Raw genomic sequence first — 17,710 nt, forward strand, 5'->3', positions numbered from 1 at the left:
CCGAGGGACTGGTTGTCAGGGTCAGCATGATCTCTACTCACCGCTCAGATCGTTTGGAAGATTCTGGATGGACTCGAACCCACCTGGATAGAGATGAAGGACAGACCGGGGTTAGGTCCTCATGGGCCACCATGCCTGTGCCTGCAGGTGTACCCCAGACCAGTCCCCCTTAGGGGACTTTGTATTTGAGCTTCAGACCATCAGCATCTTTAAGGAACTGGGCAGAATTCTCTCCTACACCGTCAGTTTAGAGTTGCTAAAACCTAAATATTATCTTACTTAACCCACTCGCTTTACAGCTGGGAAGTGAGTTGGAAATGAGACCCAGAGTCAGAGAAGAAAAGCTGAAAACATCAGCTCTATGCCCAGAGGTGTAGGGTATGATGAACTCTGAAGCCCCAAATCTCTCAGCAGTTTTACGACAGAGCCGTGAACAGACCCCAAGTGCAGCTCACTTTGCGGCACGTGGCATCGCTTCCTATTCCCGGGTGTCCCAGATCCCTCCTTCTTCCTTCCTCTTTCATTCATCATCCAGCCTCTCAACAGACACTGATTTAGTGTGTACGGTGTGTTTTGACTGGACGAGGTGACTGAATGTGACTAATGAAGAAAAGAAAGCGAAGGTGCATCGGAGGGGAGGGTGGTGGTTTTGTTCTCTGAAGTAACTCGGGTTGGGGGTGGGGGGCGCATAGATGAAAGGACAGTCTTCGGCCCTGTTTTAGACATGAGTTTGCAGTATGTGGAGGAGCTCTAGACAGAGAATGCAATAGATCTGGCAGGAGAAAAGTTGGCAGAAGGAGACTGAGAAGGCACAGTCAGAGAGGAAAGTAGAGACACTGAGACCAGGGTGCCTTATGGTGCTGCCACTTAATGTCACAAAAGTGAAACAAGACTAGGTGAGAAGCAAGAAGACCTTGTGAGTGTGCAGCAAAGAAGCAAACCCTCTTGGCTAGAACAGCCGTTAGGGGGCTGTGGAGGCAAAGGCCAGACGCACTCTGCAGACAGGGGCTGCTGGAGGAAGATTCTGCCTCCCTGCTCTGGGTTCTCCAGTGAACTTGAGGACATCAGGCCCCTCACCAAGTTAAGCCTCAGACTCCTATTATCCAGGGAAGGCTTTCTCTGTGAGTGTCACTGCACATACTTGAGATCTGCAACCCGGAGGGAGAGGAGGCCCCATAGGCAAACACAGGAGAGTTAGGTGTTCATGTGCCCGGCCCTCACTGACGTGGAGGACACAGCTATTTCTCTCCAGGCCAGGACCACGGAGAGCACAAACAGTGTAGGAGCCTCAAAAAGGTGCTCCTCTAGAGCAGTGGTCGGCAAACTCATTACTCAACAGAGCCAAATATCAACAGTACAACGACTGAAATTTCTTTTGAGAGCCACATTTTTTAAACTTAAACTATATAGGTAGGTACATTGTTATTAACTTAATTAGGGTACGTGGTATTTTGTGGAAGAGCCACACTCAAGGGGCCAAAGAGCCGTAGGTGGCTCGCGAGCCGCGGTTTGCTGACCACTGCTCTAGAGGAAGAATTGCAGGAGGCACTTCTTCCCTGGGCACAGGCCTTGGGGGAGCTGGAATTTACCAAAAGGATGCTCCCTCTGCTGGCTGCCTTGGTGCCAGGGGCAGCCGGCACAACCACAATGCACAGCTCTGCGTCCAGCTGAGCTGCACTCCTGGTCTTTAGATAAGAAGCCATGGGCTGCCTGGAACCTGCTCCTGGATCTCTCCCAACCACAGGGTCAATGGTTGGCAGATACCTTAGCTCCAAGTCTGTGGCCGACCTGGCCCATGACACACCCCAAGTAGTCCTTAATTTTCAGATCTCAGCCCCCACCTACCAGGCAGCACCCACAGTTTCAGATTCCTGACAGCCTGGTGGACAATGTGACGGCAGGGCTGAAGCTGATGTAGAGCCAGGTGCTCCTCCCTGTGCTAGAGAAAGACTCCAGCTCCCACCTCTGCTCCGGGGGCTGACCTGAGGGTCCCTCCTGCAGAATCTCTGGCTGTACCCATGAAACATGCCCCAACTAATCTTGCCACATGGGAGTGGACACAACATCACCATCGCTGAAGAGATGGGAGAAACAGGAATCCTTCCTCAAGACACTGTCAATGGGAGAATGTACTTCCTGACACAGAGCAACAGGCCCTCTCCAAAGGAAGGGAAGGGCGTGTCATTCATTCACCCTGTCAATCACTCTGACACTGCTGAAAACTGTGCTAGGCACCAAGACCCCTCACCCACCCAAGTCTAACATACCCAACAGTCCAATGTCATTTGTTTCGGGGTCCGTGTGAAAGTAGGGATTGTGTTGACTAGAAAATGGGTGAAGGCAGTTCTTTTCCTGGCTCAGGCACTAATTCACTTGGGCCACAGTTTCCCAATTTGTGAAATTGGAGGAGAAGTCATGGTTTTTAGGGTCCTTCCAGTTGTAACATTCTATGCCCCCACCTTTATCACTGGGGACCTAGACTTGCTTCAGCCCTAAAAGGAGGGACCACAGCCACAACTTCGGAAGTTTTTCTTCTCCAGGATTAGAATGGAAGGCTCAATACGGCTGACCTCCCAAGTGATGGTTGAGTTGATGTCAACATGTCTCACAGTTTCTAGGCAACAAGTCCCACCAAATCCAGAACTGCCTGAAATCTTAAGTGAAAGTGCTGCTAACCAACTAGTATCCAGGTCATCAACTGAATAGCAACCACAGCCCCAAATTCCTGGGTGGGATTAGAATTTAAAGATACTCAATTCCCGGTTGGAAACACTCTCTTAATCTGAGGAGCCTGGGCTTTCCCAGGGGTTGGAGGAGCAGACACTCACTAAGCCGGTAGACAGACGTTATGTCAGTTTGAGCAAGTGCGTGGAGGAAGCTGGTGCTCGCAGCTTTCCCGTCACTTCCCAGGACTCCCAGAGAGCATCTCTCTTCATCACTGAAAAAGGCGGAGCTCTTGCTCCTGTATTGAGACAAAAGACGTGGACACAGATCAGTGAGAGGTTCCAGCACGACCCCTTCTCCCTCTCTGTGAGGACGTAGTGAAGGACATCGAGAAGCCATCACCCATGTGCCACAGCTAGCATCAGACTCTGCCTCACTGTTGTACAGTGCATTAATTTATGGCTGAGAAGAAAGCTGTTAAAACTCCATCCCCCAAGAAAAACAAAGCCCTTCTCTCAACTCCTTCCCTTTCTTCAAGACCATGTGGTGTCTATTTTTAATGGGAGGAACAGGAATTGGTTTCCCTAATTGTAAGGGTTGGAAAGGAACCTTTAAAAAGAAGTTTCTTTGTTAGGTTACTGTAAGAAAACGCTAGGGACAGGTGACACAATCTAGAGGGACAATGAAGAAAGCATGACTATGGTCAGAAGGGACCTTTCCCAACTGCCAACATCAGATTCCATGGCACAGAATAACAGTGTCACGTAGCATCGAGAGAGAAATAAAAAGCTAAGGAGTAGAAGTGGGTAGAAAAAGGACCAGGGGCTGGAAGAAATAATTATAAACAATAAGGATCTTTATATTCACCCTGTCTTATAAACTGTTAAAACAAACTTGCTTACTAGATATTTGTCTTAGACTCAAAGAATTTGAAAAGTAGACGTGCCTTAGAAAGTGTTCAATCCAGTATCTATCTGAACAATTGCTAAGATGTCTTACTTATAAAGTTGTTTTTTTAACCTCAGAACCCAATTTTAAACAGAAATAAATTGGAATCCTAAGAGTTAATAACAGCTAATAATTTTGGGTTGCTTATTATCAATTGGACACTGTTATGTCATTTAATATACACATCTGCCCTAGGGGGCGCCTACCCTTTGTCCCCATGGCTCAGATAAGTGCAGTCTGAAAGCCAGTGATGAGGAAACTAGCAGCTAACATGAACTGCTTAAGGCCACACCACTAATTAGGGCAGAACTGGTACTCAAGCTGTGTCCTGACATCTGGCCCAGGGTTCTTCCCACGACACTTGCTGATGCCCCATCTCTCTGGCCTGGCCTCCGATTCTCTGTGAGACTGCCCATTCTCAAAGAGCATCTGATGGAAACCTATGACTAAACCTATTTGAAATAAAAAGAATTATACAACCCCAATTTCTATAGAACTCTTGAATTTTACAAAGCATTCATGAATTTACTATTTCATTTACCCTTCCTAATGGCCCTGTGATGTAGATACTTTTATCCATATTTGGAGATGAAGATTCAGAAAGGTTCAGAAGGACACAGCTAGAAAGTGGGAAAGCTGAGACTGAAGTTGAGGGCTCCTGTCTCAGTGTCCACTGCCTCAAGGCTGATCTACTTACATCCTGAGGCCCAGGTATTTGGAGAGTCCAAGAAGGTAGGCAAACTCTAAGTGTGGTTTCCAGCATGGAGGGGGGTTAGAGGAGTTTTTATTGATTTTTTTTAGAGCAAGAGATAGAGAGGTGGAAACATCAATGAGAAACATCAATCTTCTGCCTCCTGCACATCCCTTACTGGGGATTGAGCCCACAACCCGGGCATGTGCCCTCACTAGAATTTCAATCGGGGACTTCTTGGTTCATGGGTTGATGCTCAACCACTGGGCAACACTGGCCGGACAATCTTTATTTAAATTTATTTTTAAATTTAGGCATTTAAGTATATAAATTTCCTTTAAGTAACACTATTAAAATGAACTATATCTATTACAATGGGAATAAATCCTAAATTTACAAAGTCATTGGAGATAAAGGCCAGTTACAGGAAAAAAATTATATAAACTTTTAATTACACAGAAGCATAGAATGCTTGCTTATGAACAAATACCTATTTTTAAAATGTCTCAGACTAAGGACTGACTGGAAACATATGTATTACCTTCAAATAGAGTTTGCCTCTGGGATGGGGATCTGATCAGAGGATGAGAGTGGGAAGGGAAAAGGCATCTTCAGTCAGATCTAAAGACATGGTTTCTTTAAAACACACACACATAACAAACACACTGAGGTAGATTTTAAAACAAAATCACATTATTTTTTAAAGGAGGGATGTGGAGTTCTGTCATTCTCAAAAGCTCTGAGATCCCCGAAGCCACTCTGGCCAAATGCAAAGACGGGATAGAATGCCTGCCAGACATAAGAGCTTGTCTCCCAGCTGCTGTTGCTGTGAAACTGGGGAGCTGGTATTGAAATCTGTGCTCTAAAAAAGGAAGCCCACAAATTTGTTCCTGTGGACAAGCACAATCCCTTTCCCACATGTCAGAGATAGCAAATCTGACTCAGAAAAACAGCTTTGCTTGGTAAGTTAATTAATTAACACATACATACATACATACATACATACATACACTTTAAGGAATAGTATACCAGACAGGGAGGGAACCGGAGGGAAGAGGATGGGGACTTCAGCAAATGCTGGACCATCTTCAGAAACCTGATACCAAACAAACATGGGCTAAGAGTGACACCCAGTGGCCAACCACCAGCACAGCCCACAGGAATGATTCCCAGGACTTCCACCCCCTGGCTGCTGCTGTGTCCAGGACATTGGTGGGGTCCCCTGACTGCTGCTTCAGGGAGGTCTGCAATCTAGAGAGTGCCTTGTGGGGGTGCAGTGAGCCAGTTCCCCTCTCCTCTCCTCCCCTCCTAGCACCCCTTTCTGTCTCTGGGCTCACTTCCCCTTTCCCTACCACGTGTGCAGTCTCTGCAGCATTGGGTCTCACAGGTGACCAGGTGCAGGACAACAGAGGACTCTGTGGAAATAAGGAGAAGGTCTCATGCCACCACTGTGGTACGGGGGCTGATGTTCTCCAGGGTGAGAGTGTATCCCCGACAACTGAGCAGCTAAAATGGGAAACATTAATTTCGTGGCACTGTGTCATTGTCATTTGGAACAAGGTATGAGGTGAAGTCCAAATATAATTTATCAAATCTGACATCTGCCCACAATCTCCTATTAAAACTGTCTCTCAAAGGTTACCACCCACAACAGTCAGAGCAATAATAAGCACTAACACATTCACCACACACACACACACACACACACACACACACACACACACACACAGACACACACAGTGTCAGGCACCACCCTAAGTATCTGACATGTATGAACTCATTTCAACTCATACCAATCCTATGAAAAAATATGATCACTGTAAGCAGTTTACAGATGACAGAACTGAGGCGTAGAGAGACAAATCCACATCCCCACAGTCACAGCGGGTCAGCGCGTGGGGACAGGCCGTGCTCCCATGGCCCTGAATGCCTTTCTAGCGGTTTGGTTGTGAAAGTCTTGATTGCTGTCTCCCATGACCAGTGACCTGCTGGTGACCAATCCCAAAGGCCTGTGATCGTGTTAAGCATCACAGACACACCCTCCCCTGTGGCTGGTCCTTCCCTCTCAGCAGGCTCCCCTGCCTCCTTTGCTACTTTCCTCTGCTCGGTAAAGGACCTCGGTGCAAACGCTCATTGGATTTAATCCCAGGATTCTGGGGTTCCAGACCCAAGGCCCTGAGTCCAGCCCTCTCACCCTTGGGCCTTCACTTCCCCACACCACCGTAAAATGAGGGTGGTTTGCCCAGTGGTCTCACCTTGGTCGCACAGTGGCCCCACCTGGAGCACTTTCATAACCAAAGCTGCCCAGGCTCCACACAGACCAATGGGATAGAACCTGAAGGGTCGGACACAGTTGGTCCTCAGCAGTGCCCTCTCCTCTCTACACCCCGCCTCTTCCCAAGTGCCACCAGCCTCTGCCTCCTCCCTGGTCACCTGCTGCAGGTCCTCCCTCGCCCATGCACGCCTCACCCAAAGCCAAGATCAGCTTCCTAGAGAGAAGTTCCAGTCGCATCAGGTCACCTTGCTCGGACGTTCTCAGTGGCTCCCCACTCCCTGCCAGGTGAAAGACAGCCTGGCCCAGCATTTCCAGCCTTCCCCATCGCGGCCCGTTAAACCTTGGCTGCACCAGTGCCCTCCTGGTAACCTGCCTCCCCCAGGACAGGAGTCGTTCCGTAACATCCCCTCACTGTCCCACCTGTCACCTCCTCTCCCCATTTACATCTGCTGAAATGTCTTACATCGTGCAGAACTGAACTCAAATGTCACCTTGTCCATGAAAGTTCGCTTGCTACCCTTTCCTCCTTGCAGACGCCCACAGCACTCCACCCCCTCCGGCAGCTCAGTGAGTGGTCTGTCTGGTTTAGAGTTCCTTGGGATCCCACATTTCTGCGCAGGGAAAATGACCTTCTGTCTCATCCCCCCACAAAAGGCAGGGCTTTGAGAGAGCTCTGCCCTGGATGCACTCTCCCCGCGGCTCTTTCCCACAAGAGAAGGGACCCAGTCTGTGTTCAGAGCTGAGACATGGGCCATGCTTTCTTGGTGTGCAGTCTCTGATAGCAGCCAACTCTGCGTTCCCTCTCACTTCCTGGGCCCAGGCTTCCTACGGTTTCCTGTCCCTGTGCAGGAAGCTGCCCCAGAGAGCCTGGGCAGACAGTGGGGGAGCAGGGGGGCCAGCTGCACCCAGCCCAGCCCTGTGGACTGAAGGCCGGAAGGAGTAAAAGATGCACTCCACAGTCCGGGCCCACACCAACGTCACACATGAAGCTGTCAGCAGGCAGACCTACATGGGAGGGACTCTCCACTGACTAAGCTGTAATCTATAGGCCCTGGGAGTGCACGTCTCTTGATGGGGCCTCTCGATTAGATCGGATGCGTGGCCGAATACAAGGACCGATGCTGCACCCTGGGGGCCCAGCAGCAGGCCTTTCTCCTTGTACAGAGGGAAGCCCGGACCAGCTGTTGAAAGGACCTGAACTGACTCTCTCCCTGATCAGTCACCCCCTCCTTCCTGTCACTTCTATGTCGCCCTGCCTGTCAGTGTGCTCCTCTGGCTGCATGTTTCCAGGGAACTGATGCTCATCTGCAACCCTGCTCAGGATGGGGGCTCCTGAGGAGGGTGGCCCAGCTCCAGGGCGAAGCAGGGGTCTCTCCGTCAGACTCACATTGGGGAGTAAGAGTCGGGATCTATGTTCCCGGTGGGGACAAAGCCCACTTCTCCGGAGCACGCCGACTTCCCAATGAACCACCGAAGCCCAGGTATGACAAAGCCCACGATCTCGATGCTTTCTCCCTGGCGGAGATTCAGCTCATCCTTTTCTTCCCTCTCATAGTCCTTCCAGGCCTTGCATTTTCCTCTGCCTGCGGGGAAATAGCACACAGGTCAGCTAAGTGAGGCAGACACAGCCGAGCCTTCCACTAGCTTTCAATGCAATATGAAGGGAGGGAGTCCCATACTTTAGAATGTCAAGGACCAGTAAAGATCCCCCTGCCGCCCCCTCCCCCCCAAAAAAAAAGCAATTCACAGGAATGACATAGGGCCGTTGGCTTTTCATTTTGCCAAACTAGGACATTCAATTAAAGGAACAGCCAAGCACTTTCGCCATCACTTTATAAAGAAAAGATGTTTGAACACATGGAGGCAAGATAATCTCAGAATCTGGATATACCTTTAACTCTGAGTAAAGTTCGCTTGTGGAAAACCGCAAAGCTCACTATACTGTCCACAGCCTGTTTGCCAGCATCGTGTGAACACTTCATCGTGGTCGGCACGACTCCACAGACCAAGGTGGGAACCACTGTAGGGTCTCCTCCTTTCCTCCCAGCTCCTTTGGCCCCTGTGACCCTCAGCCTCCCCAACTGTAAAATGGGAACAGCAAGAATGCCTGTCTCTTATGAACATTGGGAAGGAAGAGTCACGATGACTGGTACCCAGTCAACCCTCAACAACCGTTAGCCCCTATCACTGGTGAACAGAAAACTGCCGATGGCCCAGAGGGATCTTGAAGTCTCCCCTTCAGGCTGTGGTCGTTGCCCAGCTTGATGAATTGCCCAGCGAGGACCTAGTAATGACGTATTTATGAGCATGTACTGTCCATTTACAAAGCCCTTTTGTGTCCGTTTTCTCAGATCTCCGCAGGAGCCCCAGAGCGATGATCGGAACCCTCTTTTTATGGGTTAGAAAGTGGGGGGCACAGAGAAGCAGGAGAACGATGTGTGACGAAGCTGGGTCTCTCCACTCTGGGTGACCCTGCTTTCTACTGATTCTCCTCTGACTGACAGCATGGTTTTCTATGTGCCTTGGTTTCCATATTTGCTTTAGCTGCTCTGCTAAAGCTACTGGCGTTTCCCCTGACATTTTTGGCCAAGTTTCCATTGATAGTGTCTTCAAGATCAGAAATTTCCACCCATTTGTGGGTGTTATGGTAAAACTTACTAATGAGACAGTTCGGCATAATGAGGGCCTGTGAATTGGCCGAGGTCACACTGGCTTTAAGTTGTGGAGTCAGAATTTGAACCTAGAATAGAGCTCACAGCCCCATGCTCATCACTAACTACAAGGCCAGATGGCCTCAGATAGTAAAAAAAATCTTGTTTATGGCCGTTGCTGATTAGACTTAATATCTGGGTTCCATAATTCCCACTATTTCTTTTTTTGTGAGTATTATTCAGCCTTAGAACTTACAAAATTTTACTTTGTGCTTCGGGGGGAAGGTGTGTGGGGGTGGTACTCTAAGGATGGTGATGAAAGAAATTTATATTCTAGGTATCTAGCAAACATTAAAATTATCCACTAGACACATACATACATACACAGACAGACATATGCATACATACAGATAGAGATTGCCTAACATGTATGTGCACATATGTGTGTGTATTTCATTTATTCAAAAAATATTTACTAGTTACCCACTAAGTGCCAGGCATTCTTACTCTTCCTAAATTCAAGATTAATTTCACAAAACTCCAGGGGAAATTAAAAACTTTTTGACCAGAGATTGAAAACAGGCAGCCTACTGCAAAAGGTAAGATTTCCTTCTTTTTTATGGCTGAGAAGTATTCCATTATGTAATGTACCACAGCCTTTTTATCCGCTCATCTAATGATAGGCACTTGGGCTGCTGCCAAATCTTGGCCATTGTAAATAACGCTGCAATGAACATAGGTGGATCTGGAGATTATTATGCTTAGTGAAACGAGCCAGTCAGAGAAAGACAAATACCACATGATCTTAATTATATGTGGAATCTAATGAACAAAATAAACTACGGGTACAGACTGACAGCTGTCAGAGGGGAGGGAGTTGAGGCTTGGTGAGAAGGGTGAAGGGATTAAGCAAAGATAAAAAAAGAAAGACACATGGACACAGACAATAGTATGATTGCCAAAGGGAAAGGGGGTGGGGGAAGTAGAAGAAGGTAAAGGGGGGATAAATGGTGATGGAAGAAGACTTGACTTGGAGTGATCAATACACTATACCTGGAACCTATATAATTTTATTAACCAATGTCACCCCAATAAGTTCAATTTTAAAAAAAGAAAACAAGCAGCCTGTCTTTCCCCATGTCGTTAAACCCCTAAGGTCCCTATCATTCCCCGCCATCTTTCATCCATGCCCTCATGCATGTGCCTTCTGCCCGTTCCTACAGGCACCGGCATCTACAGCCCTGGACTGAGACCGCTCGTTTTACAGGTGAGGAGAGACATGTACAGACAGTAACTGGCTTCCCCAAATCCAGTCAGTAGCTGGGGCGAGACAGGAATTCAGATCTACTGACTCCAAACCTGCAGATGAAATTAGGAGTCAGGGCAACATTATCTCCCTGACAACACTCTCTTCAACGCAGCCGTACCAATCTGATAGGAGCCCGTCCAATCCCTCTTTCTGGGAAGGCCACAGCTTCCTGGATAATTCTTCAGGAACCATCTGCCAATGGAAACACGGGGTTTGCAAACATGGATTTCAAAAAAATCAGAGCAGAGAGCGAAACAGTCCATTAAAATGACAGTGATGGTCGTGATGATGTGTGATTGTTATGACTTGGCCCGGGGCTGGCAGGCGTTACTGAGCACTTACTTTGTATGGGGCACTGTGCAAAGGAGAGGGGTTCAGCCTGTCTGGCATGTTTGCCGGCTCTGCAATTAGTGTGTCAGTTCAATAACTAACCATTGATCCCTTTCCATTCTCACCATCAGGTTCTCTGCCAGAGCCGCACACGGGTCCCTGGCCTGGGTAATGTTCGTTGCCACAATGTATGTTTGAGTTCACAGTATCCTCCAGCAAGGATTCTCACATTTTAGTGTGAAAAACATCCCCCTGTGCTTAAGGGGAGCTTATACCAAATGCAGGTTCCTGGATACAACCCCAAGAGAGTTTGAGGAGGGCTAGGGGGTCTAAATTTGTAGTAAAATCCGCAGGGGATTATGATACAAATGGCCCCCAGATCACACATTGAGAAATACCACATTGGAGACCAGGTAGAATATTACCCTTTAGGTACAATGCCCATCTGACATTGAGAGTTGTCTCCAATGCCATCAAATTGTGCAAACCTTGACTGTTACAAAAAATAAAATAGAAAAAGCCACCTAGATTGTGTTCCCTCCCTGGCAGCACGGAAGCCCAGCATGCCTGCTCCGTTCCGCACAGACCTGGGTGTGCTCTGGGACCCTCTCCCAGGAGGCGGGAGGCTACTCACTGGTGGAAAGGGAGTGGCAGAGGTTCCAGGGCTGACACCGGCACCAGGCCCCGCTGACCCGTCACCAAGGACATGCCTTCCCACTCGGACCCGCCGTCAGCTGTTTTCACTGAGATTAGCTCGCTCTCGCTGAGTGTCAGACACTCGCCTTCATTCTCAGCCGGCTGAGCCACGGCACACATGGCTCTGCAGAAGAAGTGGCCTGCAGATAATGAGAAAAGCCCTTCCGAGGAGTAGCAGGAAGCGAAAAGGGATTATCTCTCCATGGCCCAGACACTTTTCTTTCTGGGAGAAAGCACACAGCTGGTTAAGGTGGGGAGAGGGCGCTGCAGGAGATCCTTGTGATCCCAGAAAACTGGTCTCAGAAAAAAAGCCACTAAGAGGAATTCACTTAAAACAGACACTGGAAGCCCTGGCAGGTGTGGCTCGGTTGGTTGGTATCATCCTATGTGCCGAAAGGTTGCCGGGTTAATTCCCAGCCAGGGCGTATGCCCAGGTTTCTGGCTTGATCCCCAATAAGGGGTAGGCAGGAGACAGCAGTCCATGCTTCCCTCTAACATCAATTTTTTTCTCTCTCTCTCCTTCTCCCTTCCTCTATATCTAGAAATCAATAAAAATATTTAAATAAAAAAAATAGAAACTAAAAGTTCTGAGTAATTCATGAGACTAAGATTTAATTGGGATTTCACCTTGAAAGAGAATGAAACAAAAACTTATGAAAATATATTTAACAGAACTTCAGTTATAACTACAACCTCACGTTTAATCTTAGGACCAGCATAGAATAAATTTTGTTGATTCGAATGAATATAATTTCTCCAAGTAGGTTTTATAGTAGCGTGGTATCACATTTTTTCCTTCTTATATGATTTGTGCAATATAATCATAAAGGGAATCATTTTGCAAAAGATTCTATGCAAATCTGGCTCTCAATGTGTATGACGTCATCACTTATCGACTGGTCAGGTGGAGCCTTGATCCAACCCTTCCTTGCAAACAGATTGGTGGGAGCTTCAAGCAGTTCCTCAGCATCCCTTTCTTCAATCTCATGAAACCTTTTAGGTTTTGCAAGATTTGCAATTTTATTTTACAGTCAAATTCTAGCATACGTTTAGAAAAGTGATTCTCAGTCTTGGATGGACATTGGAATTAACTGGGCAACTTTCAAGCTATACCAAAGCCTGGGCCCCCACCTCAGGAGATGTCACTGGCCTGGGTGGAGTCCTGGCAAGGGCATCTTCTAAAAACTCCCCAAGATGCCCTGGCCCATGTGGCTTAGTTGGTTGGGCATCATCCTGTGCACTGGTTAGATTCCTTGTTAGGGCACAAACCCGAGTTCGGGCTCAATCCCCAGTGGGGGATGTGCAGGATGCAGCCCATTGATGTCCGCTCTTACATTGATGTTTCTCTTTCTCTCCCTCTCCCTTCTTCTCTCTAAAAATCAATAAAAGTATCTATATATATATATAAAAGGCTAAGTGATCGTTCAACCGTCTGGTACATATGACGTGCACTGACCACCAGGGGCAGATGCTCAACGCAGGAGCTGCCGAACTGCAGAGACTTGGCAGTGGCAGTTCTTGGGTGACACACTCAGAACCAGAGAGGCGGGAGCCCGATTCCTCACGGGGGGCCTCGGGACTCCACCTTTGGCTGTGGGTTACATTGTTGCTGGGGCACTGTCAGCCCAAATCTGGTTTTCTGCCAAGCTGCGGTGACTTGGCAGCAGCAGTTTTTAAACTTCATAATATTGCACCTAAAGCTAAAATAGATGTTGCTAAAACCCAAAATGAAACAATAGGAAATTTCCTTTCAATGTGCACAAATCTGTGCACCGGGCCACTAATTTAAAAATAATAAATTAAGCCCTAACTGGTTTGGCTCAGTGGATAGAGTGTTGGCCTGTGCACTGAAGGGTCCCAGGTTCGATTCCGGTCAAGGGTATGTACGTTGGTTGCAGGCACATTCCCAGTATGGGGTGTGCAGTAGGCAGCTGATCGATGTTTCTCTCTCAGTGATATTTCTAACTCTCTATCCCTCTCCTTTGCTCTCTGTAAAAAATCAATAAAATATATATTTTTAAAAAATAAAATTAAAATAATAAATTAAAATAAAAACTCCCCAAGTGCTTCCAACATGAGAGAATAGTGAGACTGGCCAGCAAAGCTGCTCACGTGATGTCAACGTTAAAAACTGAGAGAGATATTTGGGGTAATATCATAATAGGTGGGTTCATTTGTAAATATTACCACATTTTAATGGTTGTTGCCTCCTTTGTAACCTGATCATTTCAGGGACTTTGAAAATAAATATCCAGATAAGACCCCCACCCCTACTCCCTGCTCACCTTCCTGTGTCAGGAGTGCCAGGAATATTGTCTCCAGGTGTTTATCATCTACGGACACTTGGACCTCTGTGTCCTCCACCAATCCACAGTTGAGCCAGTACTTGTGGTCGAAGAGAAGATGCTCCAGACACGCAGACACGTAGCCTAGGAAGGCAAGGCCACAAGGGTCCTGAGCAACATGACTGCGGCCACCAGCTGAGCACAGAGGAGTGTGAGCGAGCCCCTCCTCAAGGTCCCTCCCAGGCTCTGGTCCCCAACTCGTCCCCGTTTCACTGGAATTGGAAGAGCATAAGATGGTAGCTTAACAATTTCTAGAATGAATTTATTCTTGTCAGCATCTGTTGGGAAATACAAGTCATTTTAAATGATATTTACCGTTCTCAACATAGTTATGGGTCTCCATAAATGCATAGTGAGATGACCAAACCCCGTTACCTTTTTCTAATGTAGCCACGGAGGAATCGCCAAGATGACAATGCTGAGTCTGGGGGTTCCTGGCTTCCCCTTCAAGTTCCCCTGAGCTGAGGCTCACATTCCTGTCCCCCTGGAGATACAGTGGCTGGGGTGGGGGTTCTCCATGGCCCACAAAAGAGCCAGGACTTTTTCAATGTCCCCACTCTGACCCTCCGCCTCACCCAGGCCCAGTAAGCTCTTCTTTGTTAAAATCCAACTAGAAACCATGCAAATTGCAGAATCCTAACAATTATGGATAGTACTTTAAGGAGCTACTCTGATCTTACTCAAGACCAGCTCCTTTTTGTAAACCACCAAGTTCACATCTATCTCAGCACTTTGAATTTAGTCTCAACCAATAACGACTGCCAGTTGACTGACTAATAAAGAAGTCTCTCCCTGAATACAAAGCAGTGCTGTGTTCAGCATTTTAGAGTAATAGTTAACATTGGCTTTAGGTTTAGTTTAGGCATTCTGTGATATTTCAAAATTAACATCCATGTTAGGGCTCTACCTCTTTTAATGATCTGAGCCAAACCAATTCCTTCACGTCAAGCCCTGCAGCTGGGCGGCTCTGTGGCATGGGTGCTCGTCCCCCTGCCTGCTCCCTGCCGTACCTAAGCTCAGGTAGGTGGAGAACTTCCAGATTTCCTCCATGGTCTTGAAGGTGATGAGGAACTGGGCCTGCTGGGACTGGATGCCCACCAACCTGGCTGAGAGGTCCTGAGCAAAGAGAAGGGTGAGTCAGCCAGGTGACAGTGTCCTGTTAACAAGCCCACATGAGTACAAAATTGCTTTGTATCAATTTCTTGATAACAGCACTGAATTTTACATCAAACACACACAAAAAGGAAACAACCTGAATGTCCATCATAGGAGACTGGTGAAAATGAATTATGGTTCATCCAGACAATGGGATATTATGATGTCACGCAGCCAAAAAAGAATAAAGACACTCTCTGTGCACTGATACAACCTCCAAATATACACTGTTAAATGGGACAACGGCGTGACCAAGAAAAACAACACCAGGGTGTAGAACCAAGTGCAGCGAATGCCACCTGTTGTGTAAATAAAAATTTTTAAAGTTGTGGGGGGAAGGGGAGATAAATCAAAGATGGCACCTTTTATTATGAATCTATGTCTACTGATTATTTTTATAAAGCTGGCAAACAGAAAAAGCAAACAAAAATAAAAATCACCCAAAATTCCTTCTCTTAGAGACCCCACTTTGGTCTATCAACTGAGTCTTTTTTTCCTATACCTGAGTTTCTATGTAACTACTTTTATATAATTAGCATCACATTAATAAAATTGTTTTGTAATCTTTTCTTGCTCAACAATATTTTGTGAACTATCTTTCATGTCATTAAATAGTCTACATCAAGCATGTCAAACTCAAAGGCTAATACAGGCCAAATAAATGAGGCATGCGACCCATGGACCACGAGTTTGACGTGCTTGGTATGCATCGAGCATGTCAAACTCGTGGCCCGCTGGCCACATGCGGCCCACTAACGGTAGGAGCAGTTATTTACAATTTTGAAGGGAAATAAGTCTCCTGTCAGATCCAGAATTACTGACATTCACCTTGGGTCTGTCTTGAAAGTAATCACTGCGAACAAGATTTCCCCCAAAGTAGGAAAGATAGTAGCAGAGAAGAGAAGCAAGTGTCAGGAAGAAAACATTAATTTTACCATTGTTCTTGTTCTTTTTTTTTTTATACTATACTTTTCAAAATAAACCTACGTTTCTATGAAAATTGAAGCTTTTGCTTTTTTTGCGGCCTACATAAACTTAAACCTTGTTTATTTGGCCCATGTTATCCTTTGAGTTTGACATGCTTGGTCTACATTATGTTTAATGGTTACATATGCCATTGTTGCATTAATATAATTAATTCTTAACATTTCCTTAGGGTTGGACATTTGAGCTGTTTTAATTGTTTTTTAACATCTTAAATAATACTGTGATAAACATCCTATACCTAAACCTTTGTGTACATCCTGGACTGTTTAGACACAAGTAATTTTGAGAAGCATCCTTGAGAATGCAAAGATATATACATTTTCAGTCCTAAAATGCAGGAGCCAACTGCCCTCTAAAAAGGCTGTGCCAGTTATGTGTTCACAAGCAGAGGAAGAGGAGACTGGCAAGCTCCCCCCACCCCCTTTTAATACCTGAAAACAGGGGCTTGAGTCACTGACTAAACTTGGTTTTCCCCTGGAATCTGACTCTGTTGCTTGCCCAAGCCTCTGGAGTTGACTGTAACTCGTGATGAACAGAAAGTCCCTGTCTCCCCAGGCCAGGTCCCACATCATTGATCAACCCCTGGAGCCCTGCCCTGGGAGAAGTTTGGGGAAAGAAGATGATAGAAGGACCCGAAGGAAGAGCCCCTCGCTCAGCAAAGCCAGAATCCTGGTGTTCTGCCGTAGCAGGCCCCGGAGGCCCGGGTCCTCAGGATCAAGAGCCCAGTACTCAGGGCAGGGGTCTAGGCAAACATTGATCTACAGAGAACTCACTATTTGTCAAGTACTTCACCAAGAGCTTTATGAGCAATGCCTCCTTTAATTCCCACAGTAACCCTAGGGAAAGTACAATTACAGTACGTAATCCATTCTAAAATGCATTGTTAACACATTTAACCATTTCTGAAACAAAAGATAAAGGAAGCATGGCATCATACTTAATGGGCAGCATTCATTTTCAAAATAATGGTGCATTTTATAATCAAACGCCATTTCAGGTTAAATGGAAAATGGGATTATCTGTTTTACAGTCAAGGAGGCCGGGGCAGAGACAGGTTAAGCAAGTCGCCCAAGGTCACCTGTGAGTGCACAGTGGCACCCTGCCTAGATCCAGATGACGCCAGGCCTCAGCTTTCCCTGAAAGCTGGCCCTGCTGGAGCCTCAGCCCACAGACCCACTCACTCAGCCAAACCCAGCTCTTGCCCCTGCCCAAAGCAACTCAGGTTAAAAGAAACTGCTCGCTTGGGCAGCACATATAATAAAATTGGAACAATACAAAGATTAGCATGGCCCCTGCACAAGGATGACATGCAAATTCGTAAAGTGTTCCATATTTTTTTTAAAAGAAAGAAACTCTATGGTTCCTGAATTCTGAAAATTTAAAACCAAAACCAAAACCACCCTATTGTTTGTGATCTACTAGGCATGGAGCACTTAGCGCCCCCTGAGCACAATGCCCAGCTCTCTGCCCTCACTGTCTCATTCACTCCTCCCAAAATCACAGATGTGATCATTGGTTACATGACAGAGTAATAAAGCACGCTTCTCTTTTAAATATGTATCAAATGAATGCGGAGCCTGTAAAAATAACTAGAACATAATAGTTTATTGTGTAAAGTATTATTTTTCCTTCCCCTGCCTCTACAGCAACAACTTTTAA

The 17,710-nt window shown here is 46.7% G+C and overlaps 1 protein-coding gene and 1 non-coding gene across 2 annotated transcripts in view; one reads left to right on the forward strand and one right to left on the reverse strand.

Annotated features, from left to right (window-relative positions):
• Nucleotides 1–17,710, reverse strand: part of SH3TC2 (SH3 domain and tetratricopeptide repeats 2) — a 49,714-nt gene that overhangs the window by 18,757 nt on the left and 13,247 nt on the right. The window contains exons 4-10 of the mRNA XM_008152181.3: nt 14,920–15,025; nt 13,850–13,993; nt 11,503–11,704; nt 10,657–10,730; nt 7,966–8,161; nt 2,829–2,962; nt 42–83 (exon numbers count right to left, since the gene is read on the reverse strand). Of these exons, the coding sequence (XP_008150403.2) occupies nt 42–83; nt 2,829–2,962; nt 7,966–8,161; nt 10,657–10,730; nt 11,503–11,704; nt 13,850–13,993; nt 14,920–15,025 (898 nt within the window). The remainder of the gene's footprint in view (nt 1–41; nt 84–2,828; nt 2,963–7,965; nt 8,162–10,656; nt 10,731–11,502; nt 11,705–13,849; nt 13,994–14,919; nt 15,026–17,710) is intronic.
• LOC114235390 (U6 spliceosomal RNA) lies at nt 17,285–17,388 on the forward strand. The gene has a single exon (XR_003621595.1). It is a non-coding gene; the product is annotated as a U6 spliceosomal RNA (small nuclear RNA).

This window comes from Eptesicus fuscus, chromosome 6, assembly GCF_027574615.1.
Source record: "Eptesicus fuscus isolate TK198812 chromosome 6, DD_ASM_mEF_20220401, whole genome shotgun sequence".
In the NCBI taxonomy this organism is placed as follows: Eukaryota; Metazoa; Chordata; class Mammalia; order Chiroptera; family Vespertilionidae; genus Eptesicus; species Eptesicus fuscus.